Raw genomic sequence first — 14,376 nt, 5'->3', positions numbered from 1 at the left:
TGAATTAAGCGTTTACTCATCATGCAGTTTTTATAGTAAAAGTACTTCGTTCCTCTGATCTCCTTCTCCATCAAGGACCAAACCTGAGCGCGACCCGCCACCGTGTGGCCGAGTCACGTTACTGCAGCACGAAGCAGTGTTTACAGTTGCTAGGTAACATCATTTATACTCACCCACGTTATCAGAAAGACTCTTTGCTTTGCGATTTCTCTGTACCAGCGGTGGTTTGTTTTTAACATGGCAGGAAAGGAGAAACTGGATGTGGTTCATCAAAACTCAATCCACGTGGAGACGATCCGGAAAGAGCAGAGACACCAGAAGCTGCACACGGAGTTCAGCATCAACCCACACCGGAAACGTAAGTACGACCAGGTTCTGCACAACGTGTACTTTAACTTTAATACTTGGTCATATTTACTGTGTATATGACGTTTTTCTCACCATGTGTCTTCAACATGCTAGTGCATATCTTGACAGACAAACCTATGTCTAGAAAACCAAAGGAAGTGATTGCAGAGAACTGTAAGTTTACATACAAGTTATTGATATTTTTTATAATCCTTTATTAACCTCAGTGGGGACATTTTGCTCAATATGCATACAGTAAGGAGAACAGGGATCGAACCGTGAACCATTTGAGGATGACCCTTCTCCCCATGAGCTACAGCCGCCCTAATAAACTAAATACTAAAAAAGGGGGGGGCACTTTGCTCTTCTTTTCTGGACAATTTAGATATTATTACTCCAGACCCGTGCGATCGCAAACACGATGAAGCAGTTATAAATGATGAATGTTTGAGAACATGCACATTTTCCTTTTTTTCCAGCCGACTTCATCAAGGCCTTCCACAAGGCCCACCTGGAACCCAACAAGAAATATGCAATGCCACAGACGGAGAGTCAGGAGATAGGATGGGTGTCAACTCCACAGGTGAGGAAAGCACTGCTTTGACAATTCATTAGAGTTAATAGCACAACTGCAGTACATCAGGACGGCTCTGTGAGCATAGAGCCTTCGCTTTAGCTGGAGGACCTGGATTTAATTATGTACTTCAACCATCAAAACACAGAGACTGTGTTTTCTGGTCTTGTGTAATGGTCATTGAAATCTTTATTTCCAGATCTTACTCAAAGGTTTATTCTGTTCATTTCCCTCTCAGATCTCATCAAACTGGAGCGACAGGAGATTCCATTTCTACAGAATCGGCACAGACGTCACCAAATACAAAGAATCGGCGCTGCGTGCAACGAACTAGAGCAAGAAAGAAATAATGTAAAACTCCAAACAGCAAGCAATCTTTGTTCAGATGTATTTGTTTATTATACAAAAGTACAGGTGTCATCTCCAGAAGCGGCTCTTTAGCATTCCAATCTTAGCTAGCAAAGTAAAACACTTGCAGAGGCAATATTTGCCCACGTCTATACACCGCACACCTGCCTATGACATACTAATCATATTAATGAATAGGAGAAAGGGCAAAAATAACAGCTGCTCAATATTATAAAATGTCATGGCACATGGGAGAGAATCAATGAGTCAAGGAGCAGTTAGAAAAAATAAAACTGAATATGCCAAACTCTCAAGAGCATTCAGTGTAGACAGCAACAAGGCCGGTGTAGACATTGAGAAGTACTCACAGAAAGTGGCTTTAAAACCACAGTATACAATATGGAAAATGAATTATGTCCACAGACAATACAAATTGGTCTAACAACTAATAAAGACATTCTCTGAACATTCAAATCCTCTCTTTTAGGAAAACAATTGTGTGGTGTGGGTAGTTCTATGTCGTCCACTCTTGGGTTTACCATTTTTTGCAACGGTAGACCTCTTTCTACCAGTCATGTCCTTCAAATGGCTCCTTAGCAATATCGCGAGATGTCTCTCTCGCTCTGGGTATGACTTGAAGCGTCTTCCACATTGATCCAGACACATTTGACTAAAGACATGTTATACAAAAAGTTTAGAAGAAAAGCCCATGTTCTCCCAAATGTCACCTGGTAGAGAGACTTGAGGAGCAGAAAAATCCTGCTTAGAAACAAGGTCAAAGTCCAGCTAGCCTCAGTCAGTTCTTACGAGCGAGACTTTATCTTCTTGCGCACAGACTTGCCCGGGCGTTTCTGAAAGACAAAGTGGAAAAAATTAGCTTCTCCACAGTAAATCTCGTAACGTTATAATTTCCTTTGACAATGTTTTAATATTTATTAGATCGGTCAGCAGCGTTTTAGGTGCGAGTGTGACTCACATTTTGGTTTCCTCCTTTGGCGCCTTTCTTCCCTCCCTTGCTGCCCTTTAAGTTAGCCACTTTAGCGCGGAAACTGGAAACATCATTGTGGCTATCCTTGGTGTTCCACTTCGTTCCACTCTTCTTGCCTCCAAAGCCAAACCGCTGGTCCTTGTATTTCCTCTTTGCATTGGGGCTATCAAAATGACAGAAAGTGTTTAGCTTTTTGTGAAAATGACACAAGTTCAAAGCTATTGCATTTGATATTTATTCATGATTGGAATGTGAACAGCTGACATAACATCTTACCCCTTCTTAGCTGCAGCTTTGTTGGAGGCCTTAGAGTCTTTTCCCTTCTTCTTGTCTCCTTCCAGGAAATCCAGTTTGTCTGTCATTCCTTGGAGGGTGAACAGAAAAATTAAATCTCAATCTAAAAAGAAATCGCACACATTAATACTTTGAGGAAAATCATATACAGTTAATCTATGTTAATAACCATCAACATTTTACAGAGGTTAATTTTTTCCTCAATGCACTATAATTAACTAATATTTTTTATTAGGTGAAACGTATGAATAAAAAAACTGTTCCAAAACACTCACCTTTCTGGTATTTCTTTACAGCAGTCATCATAGCCTTCTTCTCTTTCTGTCTCTTCTGAATCACTTCTACTTGGACCTAGCACACATTACAAAATCATGTTATTCTTCACATCAGAAGAGGAAATGTGGCATCTACTGTAATAGCGTCTGGCAAAGTAGTGCCCAAAAGATGCTGGTCTAGAGTCGGCTTTCCACACACAAATGGTAACAAGTGTAAAGGCAGATTTCTATTAAACACACATGGGCAACTATAGCCTACAAGAGACTTTAAAGGCTGTACCCCAAGAGCAAGACTTCTTAGAGTGGTGATATTCTAAAATGAGGACCAACCTTTTTGCCAAACTTCCTTTGCTCACGCAGTTTCTTGGCCTTCTCCGACTTCTCCATTATCAGCTGCTTTGAGATCAGCTTCTTCCTGATCTGGACAGAGGAACAGAAAACATCTTTGTTTGTACTAATATTTAGATTAAAGTCTGAATACAGTACTTACGATAATTAGAACATGACACGTACATGTCAGGCTACACGTCAATATATTTAGCACACCACTCAGTTCAAGATAGATACATTATACACACACACACACACACACACACACACACACACACACACACACACACACATATATATATATATATATATATATATCCAGGTTTGAAAAAGCTTTAGGTCTTGCAGCTATACTGTTAATTGTGAGCTTTGGACTTGCTTTGTCAAAACTGCCCAAAAAAAAAAACTGTCAATCAAGTGTAACATGCAAGAAACAGCTCACCTTCTGCATCTGTTGATCGGACTTGGCCATCTCTGCGAAGTAATCGTCCGGCCTCTTGGTGGCTATGCCATGCTTGCTCAAGAGAGGCAATGCATCTAGAACTGTGGCTTGAGCTTGACGGTAGCTATAAATGAACAAACAGATGTATCATGAATTGCTCAAATATGCACCCTGTGCTTAGATGTTTTTTAGTGTAGAAAACTTCATATATCCTCAAAAGCACACATGTGTTGATGCCTTTGCAACCAGTATCAAGTATTACACTGCATTGACTTTTCATATGTATACTGGCAAAAAACATTAGATGTCAAATAAATAAAAGAACAAATGCTTTTAAAAGCCACTAAATTATTCAGTCGACAATGATGTGAACATATCAATAATAGTGCCACCTAAGCGTTTCAGATTGGTAAACATTCAGTAAATAGACACAGAGATGCATTTCATCACGGTATGGTCGCTCACAAAAACATCTCTCTCTGGAAATCATCATCTGCATTGACATCTCCAGCTTTCATAGTTGGAACTTTCCCTTCAGCTTTGAAAAGAACGTCTTCAGCCGGCAGGTTGGTCATATCTAACCTCTCCACCCAGGAGAGGTCTCTACGGAGGTCAGCGAGGGAATGTTTCAACCCCTCCTGCATCACAACACAGGCAAAACACACCAGAGAGCGTATAAGCAACATTTGGTAGATGCCATTATTAACAACTCATAGAAATAAAATAAATCTAGACAGGAATTGTAACATTTCAAGGTTGAACTTGTTGTAAATTGACTCACCACATTGTTGACAAACTTTTTGGGTTGGTCCACCAAAACGTTCATCCCCGGTTTCAACAACCCTTTTGCAAACGCTTCTTGAAGCTGAAGAAAACGAAATGAGTTAAGGTATTCTCTCTCTCTCTCTAGAGAGATACACATATATACATACACATACACATATATACATACACATATATACATACACACATATATAGATACACATATACATATATATACACATATACACACACACACACACACACACACAGTTTTGCCAAACAAATAGTCATTAAATATAGAAACATATATCTATATGCAATAGATATAAAACAATATGCACAATATATCTGTTTAAAAAACAATGACAGACCAGTACAGTTTGGCACAGGGAATGTGCAAAAGCTTACAGTATAAGGTTAACGACTAGCTATGTGTTAAGTGCATAGTTATGTGCATAGTAAATACAAGAATGTGTAAAATACATATTAAACAAGTGTAAAGTCCGTCTCATCTCCAATTTTGTATCGATCAACAACAACTTTTCGGCACAGTTGTTTCACGGTTGTTAGCTTTGGCTCGCTAATGTTAGCATGTCAACTGCTCGCTCACCTCATCGTCTGATAATTCACTGTTCTCATCCTCGGACTCTTGTCCGAGCAGCGACTCCTCGTCTTCCGACTCCATCGTCCTGCTATCGATAATCATAAGATGACAATATGTGATCTAGTGGCCTGTAAACGCGGAGCAACCTGCTGTAAATGAACGTGAGCGCTGCTCCTCACATGTACTGCGCGTTTCACGTGGGGAGGAAGTGACGGAAGCCGCGGGGTTGAGTGTTGTGCGGTGCTAACAGTCCGCCGGCGGAAAGGAGGTTTGGAGTCAAAGGTTCCTACATGCTGGGGGAAAACATATGATACAGGAACAATGGTGGCGTCAATTGTTTTACTTATTCTCTAATAATGAATACCTCGTTATTAGTTATTTTCAGAAACTTTACCATCGCATTACTTTTTATTTTATTGGAATCCCCCCTTGACTAAATGTAATTAATAACGTTATTTGTTATTATTGCTGTTCTCGAAGGACTGCAAACTTGACAGTATTTCAAAAAAATGTTCTACACTTTGGACTTAACTTTATTTTATTTTAGTAAAGTATTGTATAGTGTAGCAAAAATAATAATATATGCAGTCAATTATGCATATTAGATATAGCCTAAGCTTAACATTAAGTAGTATTTATGGTGGAGTGCAGAGGATGAGGTTATTATGTCAATGTCCAATATTAGTCAATAATAATGTAGCTGCATCAATAGTTAAACCTACATCAACAACAATCATGACAATAAAGGTTATTGGCATGATTTAGACAGACAGACAGACAGATCATTTAATCCACTTTAAATCTGTATTAGTCAAATTGTGTAAATGAAGCCTCATCAGTTACACTTGGCCTCTCATCAAGAAAGAAACTTCCAACATCACTTTTCTAAAGCTCTCACCCCAAATCGATTTCTGTCACTTTGACACATGTCTGCAGTCCACTGTCACTATGAGCGATCAAGACAGGAGGGGCTAATGACTAAGAGCAATTTCTGTAATCCTCTACCTTTGTTCATTTGAACACTGAGAGACGGAACAGATTTCACAGGGTTTATTTTCCGTATATTCTGTGTTTAATCAGTGGCTGCAAATTGATTATCTCATCAAACATAGTTATAGGATAGGATACCAACCAACGTTATATTTACATATCATGTAACACGGGACAAAAAATGGCCAGCAATGCTGTGTATCAGAGGTCATTTAGGTTATCTCTGTCTGTTATCTTATCTGCAATTCCAGAGAACAGGTTTGAAGCCCAGCGTGCAAAGCATCTGCAGGACTTTATTTGAACCATGTACTACATTGACAGATCATCACTGATTATAGCAGGAAGTCAGCTGCAGTTGGTGTTATAAAAATATTTTTTTGCAGATTACATTGTTCTATTTGTTTACAATATTTGCAGTCCAATGAGACAAATGGATGTTTTTAAAATAAACAAATACCCTGCCAAAATGCATGTGAGACTGACAAAAATATAATAGATGCTTGCAATCTGGTCTTTAATTTAGCCTAATGTAAAGTGTCTTGTGCTTACCAGTGTTTTATGGTATCCTTTCTGTTACTGTATGTCAGAATGTATGTGAGTAGAGAACAGGACACACCATCTACAGTTTCCGATGAATCAATCAAATAACTTCATAAGATATATATATATATATTATTATTATTTTCAATACTTTCTTTCTGCTCCACACTCAGCCGCTATTTTATCTGTGTTATTGACAGTTTGAGTCATCCTCTCTTTGATGGTGGTGTTCTGGAAAGGACAGGAGCACCTTGACCTAACACAAGGTGTGCAGCTGTCTTCGTAATGACAGGCTCATTTCCGCTTTAAGTGCACCATGACACAGCTCTCAAAGTAGATGTTCCCCATGGAATTTTCCCAAAGGATTTATTGGTTACACTGACATGCATTGGATATGATAGACTTAATAAGAAATACTTTAATTTTAAGGGTCAATAGTCAGTGAGTATAATATACATTTAATTGTGGTAGAGAATAGGCATTAGGAAGTTGTAACTTTTTTTTCAAGACTTAATGTGAAGGGTTTGCTTAACGCCCAAATCCCCTCTTCTTCTTTCTTTCTTTCTTTTTTTACGTTAGAGACATTTAGTTTGACATTACAACATACACATTTCATTCATCTTAGAGGGTTGGAGAACTGACTCAAACACTAATACCAGACAGATGCAGGATAGACTTCACTTCATCACTGAAGAACCTCTCTGATGAGTTCCACTATTTATTTGAGATGTCATCAGTCTCTTTCAGTGGCTTATCCTCCCAGTCCTCAAAGCAGAACTGACTGATCCCACTGAGAGTGACTTTCTCTCTATTCTAATGGAAATCAATATTTACGATTTGTACTTCACCACCCTTAATTCCTCCATTCTCTGCGTGGTCAGATCCTCACTCTAAGACATCTTTAGAGGGAAAAATACCATAATTTTCATTTCTGTCACCATAATTACTTGAGCCAGATAGTAATGCAGCCCATTGAGTCCACTTTTCTCTGTCACTTTTCATCTCAGCGTGAAAGGCTGCTTCCTGACAGCAGATTGAAAATAAGTTGGATTCACTCTGCCAAGCTCCAAGAGTTATTCCTGGCTGCAGAAGGTTGGTACAAAAAATAACACAGTCATGAATGTTGGGGCAGTTGGAGCAGTGGTGTAGCGCGGTGTTTGACCCTCAATCAGCCTGAGAAGCTTTGGTGATGTGTTAAAGAATATTCTGGAATAAACTACTGGGATTTTAGGTCTTTTATAGTGATCCGTCCTGTTCTGGGGCGGCTGTAGCTTTTGGGGAGAGTGCTCGTCCTGTAACACAAGGTAGCCGGTTCAATCCTCGGTCGCCCCACAGTTTGCATGTTGAAGTGTCCTTGAGCAAGACACTGAACCAAAAGTTGCTCCCCAGGCGACGGCAGCACACTGCTCCTTAATTACTAAGGATGGGTTAAATGCAGAGAATAATTTCCCCAAGGGGATTAATAAAGGATACTTTCTTCTTATTTTTCTGTCTCGAGTGGATGTTCATTCCATCTCATAATGCTGTCTTTGACCGGACAGAGCCATTGAGCATCCAATGTCCACCTCCGCCAAGCACAATGATGAATACAAATGTCACACAATGCCTGTCGTTGTTGATTATGGAAATTATTTGAATATTCTCTGTGCAAGGCTATATTACAGAATGATTACCAACCATGTTGTTCTTTCTCTATGTTCTGCAAACCAACAGAATAGAGATGCACCGGCTCCTTGTTCAAAGGTCAGAGGCAAAATGGTCTCAATTTATCATTGCATATTAAAGACTTAAGTGGTTTATATATTTGTATATATAAACCACTTAAGCTTGTATGGCTTGTTGCCTCCAACAGAGTCAGAGCAAAATGCTGGACTAAAAATCTGCAAAGCTATTGTGTTAGGGTCGGAAATGTCATTCTCAAATCTCCCATTCAGCCAGTACATACATTTGGATTGGAGTGAGGACATAAAGAGTGCATCTGTGCAAAGATACTGAGTCATTGAAGCACCAAACCGCATTTCCAAATATCCTTATAGTGACCACATAATATACCTTGGCAATGTATCAAAAGGCTTTATAATTCAAGATGTACCATCAGGTGAAGGATTGCCCAATAATGAAGTGCTTTGTGGAAATCGTGTCCACAGAGCCACCGTCAAAGTAAGGGCAAATGGTCCCGGTATGGGCATGCATCCCAATGGCTTCCTCCCGTCTGACTGGTAATTAGACATACTGCATGGAGGGTGGAAGGGTGAAAAGTCATTAGTCGAAACACATGCTTTGTATAATTCTTATCTAAAAAGTAATTTATGCATTGACTTAAATCACAAGAGACAGTTTTATATTTTTATTTATCAGCGGTTCTCCAGATTGTCTTCTTTTTTGTGTGCCACTTTACAGATTCCCTGGCTGAAAATCTGTTTGTGCTTTATAGAATATATACTCTAAGGCTACTACATACAGATGGAAAAATCTCTTTTTATTAAAAACCAGCACCCGAGACTTGTAAAGAGTAAATTGTTTGTGCCTTTGCTGCACTTTGACACTATTCCTCTCCTCTCCTCTCCTCTCGAGATGGATTTTCCTCAGGATTTTACAGTGCCATTGGTGGAAACAGTGTGAAGGACTCAAGTGGTTTGATAGATTGAAAAGACAACTGAAAAATATATGTAAGAGACAAGAGATGTGACCTACTTTCTCACATTTCATTCATAAACTGCATTTAAAGGTTACTTTAATAAATGAATTAGCAGAGTGGTGGTGTTTGGTATGAAAGGCTGTGAAAGGTTCTGGGTGTCTTCTCATTGTATGCACATGGTGTCCTCCTCGTCTGAAGGTGGACGTGATAAGAGATCCTTAAATCAGTAATGGTAACATTTAACAAAAAGATAGTGGTAAAGGCTGCAAGCTAGTGAGTTGCAAACAACATGCCCACACAACAATATCACCTTTTCCATGATAAGAAACACAATGGATTCTGTGGTTTATTCAAATAAAAATGATTAAGGACGAGTAAACAAACAAATGAGATTGAAGCAATTACTAGGTTGTCTGTGCACCACCGGCAAGTTGACCAACACACCAATCTTCCAAAACTTGGTCTATTCCCTGAATGTAAAGGTATTGCATGTGGGTAAATAATCATAGATCAGATGTGGCTACTCAGCTGAAGCAATGGAAGTCATCCCTATTTAAATTCATATTTATGGGGAGCTTTTGAGATTTGATCTTAAGAGGTCTCCTGGTGTACTGTAATTAAACGTTTAGAGGCGCCTTCCTTCCCTGCTTTCCTCTCTCCTACTCCTCCTCTCCCTTCTGCGTCCTCTATCCTGACACTGAATAGAAGTGAAGAGACAAATTAATCGGGGGAGCGCCAGGTTGCCAGCTTTCTCCGACGGAGGACATCCACTGAATTTTGAGGGGAAATGCAACGTCAACTTCCATCAGTGCTAAAGGGGCAGTGTCTGTGTGTGTGAGGGAGAGAGTCCAAGTATGGGTAGGAGCAGCGTGGGGCCCATGCATAATCACCTTATTATATCCCTGTGAATGAAATAATGAATTGATCTGATTAGAGGTTGGTTGAAAAGAGAAGGCAGGGGGAGATTCCTGGCATGAAGTGGAGGAAAGAAAGGAAGAGGGGGACATGATAGGAAGATGGAGAGATGAGGAGAATGGATGCTAAAAGAGAAGCTGGCTCTTTTCATACAGTATTCATAGCTATACTTACACAAATTAATGCGCTGTAGTTCGTTGATATCTCAAAATACAGCACTATTTAAGAATATTTTGTGAAATACTTAGTCAAGGTTTAACAACAAAACTCTTAGTTCGGTGAAGGAAAATATTATAGTTTGGGTTAAAATAACCACGGAAGTGACGTAACTACATTCCCCAAGTTACGTGACAAATTGATGTAACTTAACTTACTGCTGTTTCCAAGGTCGAAGAAGGACCTTTAAGTCTCCGGTCAATAGAATATTTTTCCACAGTAGTTCATATAGATCATCAGAGCCAGCCCGGGAGGAAGCTGTTGTAATTTGTGTCCTTGGAATTGTTCAGCTCGAGAAAATTGTGCGCCTTTAAACAGTAGTTGTTTTAAAAGGAGAAACTACGGCACTGTACAGAACAAATACAACTGCTGCAGATATTTCTGTTGGCACATATCTTCTCGTCAACACAAACTCAGCCTGTCCTGTTTTCCCTCCAAAAAAATCTGGATTCACCACAGACGTGTGTGCGCCGGCACGTCCAAGACACATCACCATGTCAGCAGTTCTCTGGGAGGCACGGCAGTGGATCATAATTAGAGCCAATCAAAGAGAAGCGTACAGTCTGTTACTTCCTGCCAGCCAGCCAGTTAGTCCATCTGGCCATACTTAGGGCTTCTGTGCTCGTCTAACTTTCTCACAACAGCTAATTGATTGCTTTCATTTATGAGGATTTTGGGGGATTTGAATGCATGTTCTGGTGGCAAATTAAATACACACGTGTTTTTGACACCCCACTGGGCTGCACAAATCCTGGGGTGTGTGTGTGTGTTTTATTTTTGCTCCCATTTCATCCTCATTCATTTGGCATTTCTACTATCTGTATGTGTGTGTGTGTGTGTGTGTGTGTGTGTGTGTGTGTGTGTGTGTGTGTGTGTGTGTGTGTGTGTGTGGTGTTTATTGCAGATTAGAATTAAATATACAGTATATTTCATACTGAATGTGGACCACTAACTGACAGCAAACAATGACATTTCCCTCTCATGGCAATCTCCCTTCTTTCTTTGCATCTGTCCCTCTCTCATTTTTTTCATTCTCTCTGTTCTCCTCTGTCGTCCTCTCCCTGCCTACTCTTCTCCCTTCAGCGTGTTCACCCCTCCCAAATAATTGCCTTCCTCGCTGACTCATTGTTCTCTCATTTATCTCTTGTTGCTCCATATTCTGATTCCCACTCTGCAAATAATTTTTTTACCCATCCTTTTGTAAGTTGTAGCTTCTTACTCCTTCTGCTGCTGTTTTACAGTATGGCTTTACATTTTTCTTTCATGTTATCTATAAATGCTGCTGTAGATTATCTGTATTTGTGTCTAATTATACACTATACCCTCTGACAATATGTATTGTGTATCATTGTGCTCTTGTGGCCTATAAGAAACTTAATTTATTAGTTAATTTAGCTTTTTTAACCATATGTTTTGTCTTTAAGAGGGCAAAATTGTCAAACTAGGGTGAAGATACTGGTACATGCTACTAGACAACCTAAGGCATGCTTTTGTACTATGTAGCTTGTTAACAATTTTGGCTATAGGAAAAGCTGGAATGGCCTCATTCAGAGTTTCTGGACCTCTCACCTCCATATATTTGAACGGAAATTGTTTCAACATTACCCAAGGTCATTTATTTAATTAATTAATGAATATACACATTTTTACTTCAGATTCATGACTAGAACAACTTGACACACATTGCTAAAATGCATCTCAAATTAATCTTCAGGTTCCCAGCTTTAGCATTGTATCACAAATGCAGCGCATGTGGTAAAATCCCCATCTGTATTTCATACACACAGCTGATAACTCAAACCACTTGCAGAGTATCTGTTGCGTTACATACTCAAACGGATATTGTGCATTCTCCTGTCTTTGTCAAAAGCTGAGACATAATTGGATGTTTTCTGTGTATAATCTGAACTAAACGGTTATGGACCACTCACTAATTACAGTATATTATGTGCTCACTAACATTGTTTTCATGCAGTTAGCAAATTGTTCCCAGTAGGCATGCTGTGAAATTGTTGTGCTTGTTATGTGAATATGAACAAATGTGATTGTTGTAATTTGTCTTGGACTATAGGACTCAACACACTCACACAGGTGTTTTCACTTGCGCCGCCTGATTAAACTTCTTCTCAGGACTATGTTTGATTGACATCTTCCTCACTGTCCTGTTAAATCAGGACTCCTCCCAACTTCAACCTGAGCAGAGGTGTAATTAAGCAGGCTAACTGAACACAGCTGCGTCCAACTGTCTATCAATCTAACTTTGGCAACAGTTGAAACTGGAAATAAATTACAACAAAATATATATGATGAGACTTTTCTGCCAAACAAGCAGACAGAATGATGAATCTGTCCGATTCTGTTGGCAAAGTTGCTGAATAAACATTTTGGTGCCTGCGGAAAAAAGGCTTGTGTATGTGCTTGTGTATTTCTTGTATATGGAATGAGCACACGAGAAAACATGCAGCTACAAAACATGCCAGAGAGAAAATAAAATCCACATACTTCAAGAGAGGCAGGTTGCATCTGGGCCCCTGAGACTTGAACGCTCAGACACGTAACTAAGTGTAAATTAACATTAATCCACTTGTTAAATTTATATCAGTAATTATCACTTCCAGTCAATGTCAGGCTGCAGTGCCAGCTGTGGTGCTAATGAAGATATCTTACCATGGTCACCATGTCTGCTGCTTACATCAATGCACTCCCAAAATAGCTTTGTTCTAGACATATGACCTAAAATACGAGGGAAAAAAAAGTTATTACAGTATCACGTTCTGATGAAGTGAATGAAATTAGGGAAATTATGTTATTTTCAGCCCAGCAGTCTTGAGGGAGCCCTTTTTCAGAGCTACTGGTATTATTTTGACTTGAAATCATGTGTTTTGTAAGGCCATACGTAAAGGGCTGAATCATTCTGACTGGCTTTGTCTATGTTACAGTTCAGCAGCCTGAAGAAGAACACTAAGGATTGAAATGTGGAAACTGACAAGATGAAGGCTGAACAGAAACATATCAGACGGTCTGGAGAGACACTTCCAGACTCTATCCCTGAGACAGATGACGCCTTTTCATTAAAAGTTTCTCGCATGTACATCTCTAAAAGTGCTGTGGCACTGTCTATGTATTGCCATAATATACATGTCTAATGCACAGAGAGACAGTTGGAGGTTGACGAGTGTTTGATGATTATTTGCTTTGTGTTTCCCTTTGTCTCGACAAAGAATAGTAATCAAACACTATGATAATAATGGTGGCATTTTTTTTATCTCTTGTCTGTCAGATGAAGCTGCTTGAAATGCAAGTTGTCATTTCATGTTAAAATGACTGGAAAGAACTATCTCATCCAATCTCATCGGTTCATCTTTGCATCAATTATATTTGCCCAGGCCTATCTAAATACTATATACAATCTCCTCCTTGTTTGTGCTGAATGAGCCGCAGTCTCATGCATCACAGCGGGCAAGGTGACTGAGCTGCAGTCTGGGTAGTAAATGATCACACTCAATCAGAACCCAAATACAAAGACATACAGATAGACAAGGGCGTAGGCTTGCACATTTCCAGTTTCATACATTTTAAGATAAGTAAAATTGTAGCTAAATACAACCGAAGACATTCTTAGGCGAGTCAATTTTTACAATAAACTGTGGCACACTGTGGAAGGAATACAGCTTCAAGACAAAAATATGTAAATTTCATACTTGCTGCCAGACACGGAGAAGACGGGGGCTTGTCAGTGTGCTTCAGTTATTTTGACTTGTAAAAAGTGTTGTCTGCAGTGAAGCTTCTTTCCTCTTGATCTACTGGAGGATATGTATATTTGAAAGCAATTCAGAATGAATGAGAGCTTTCCTTCACTATATTTATTAGCGTTTTCCTTTACATTAATAAATCCATTTTCATTATAAATTAATTCAGAAAGGCACAGATTGGTGGATAAAAAATCAGCAGAATGTGGGAAACGCTCAACTCTGGGGCCAGAACGTCGATTAATGCCTCTGCCCTTGCAGACAGAAGAGGAAACCAATACATGCACAATTTGTCCTATTTCTGCTGCACTTTCCCAAGTTCATTGTGGATTTATTGTAAACTAATTAATATTCCTATCTCCC

The 14,376-nt window shown here is 39.3% G+C and overlaps 2 protein-coding genes across 2 annotated transcripts; one reads left to right on the top strand and one right to left on the bottom strand.

Annotated features, from left to right (window-relative positions):
- Nucleotides 1–237: 237 nt before the first annotated feature.
- On the top strand, nucleotides 238–1,256 carry cfap144 (cilia and flagella associated protein 144; the record flags this gene model as incomplete). Its single annotated transcript, XM_079221558.1, has 4 exons — nucleotides 238–358; nucleotides 463–522; nucleotides 828–931; nucleotides 1,161–1,256. The coding sequence occupies 4 exons, from the start codon at nucleotides 238–240 to the stop codon at nucleotides 1,254–1,256; spliced, it is 381 nt and encodes a 126-aa protein (XP_079077684.1).
- A 40-nt stretch (nucleotides 1,257–1,296) lies between these two features.
- Nucleotides 1,297–5,121, bottom strand: ebna1bp2 (EBNA1 binding protein 2). Its single transcript, XM_079220454.1, has 9 exons — nucleotides 4,972–5,121; nucleotides 4,381–4,464; nucleotides 4,065–4,237; nucleotides 3,600–3,723; nucleotides 3,158–3,247; nucleotides 2,828–2,903; nucleotides 2,535–2,622; nucleotides 2,247–2,421; nucleotides 1,297–2,121 (listed from the first exon to the last, which is right to left on the bottom strand). The coding sequence occupies exons 1-9, from the start codon at nucleotides 5,065–5,067 to the stop codon at nucleotides 2,074–2,076; spliced, it is 954 nt and encodes a 317-aa protein (XP_079076580.1). The 5' UTR covers nucleotides 5,068–5,121; the 3' UTR covers nucleotides 1,297–2,073.
- Between the last annotated feature and the right edge of the window lie 9,255 nt (nucleotides 5,122–14,376).

This window comes from Taurulus bubalis (assembly GCF_910589615.1).
Source record: "Taurulus bubalis genome assembly, chromosome: 7".
NCBI lineage: Eukaryota > Metazoa > Chordata > Actinopteri > Perciformes > Cottidae > Taurulus > Taurulus bubalis.
The sequence above is the reverse complement of the archived record's forward strand: the minus strand, read 5'-3'. Positions and strand labels throughout refer to the sequence as shown.

What these genes read in the sequence shown, in the direction of transcription:
- ebna1bp2 (XM_079220454.1), bottom strand. Translation starts at nt 5,067, where the DNA reads ATGATTATCGATAGCAGGACGATGGAGTCGGAAGACGAGGAGTCGCTG. An exon ending in TGTAAAGAAATACCAGAAAG is followed by an intron (nt 2,623 to 2,827) that starts GTGAGTGTTTTG and finishes TCACCCTCCAAG; the next exon opens with GAATGACAGACAAACTGGAT. An exon ending in CCAAAGGAGGAAACCAAAAT is followed by an intron (nt 2,122 to 2,246) that starts GTGAGTCACACT and finishes TTTGTCTTTCAG; the next exon opens with AAACGCCCGGGCAAGTCTGT.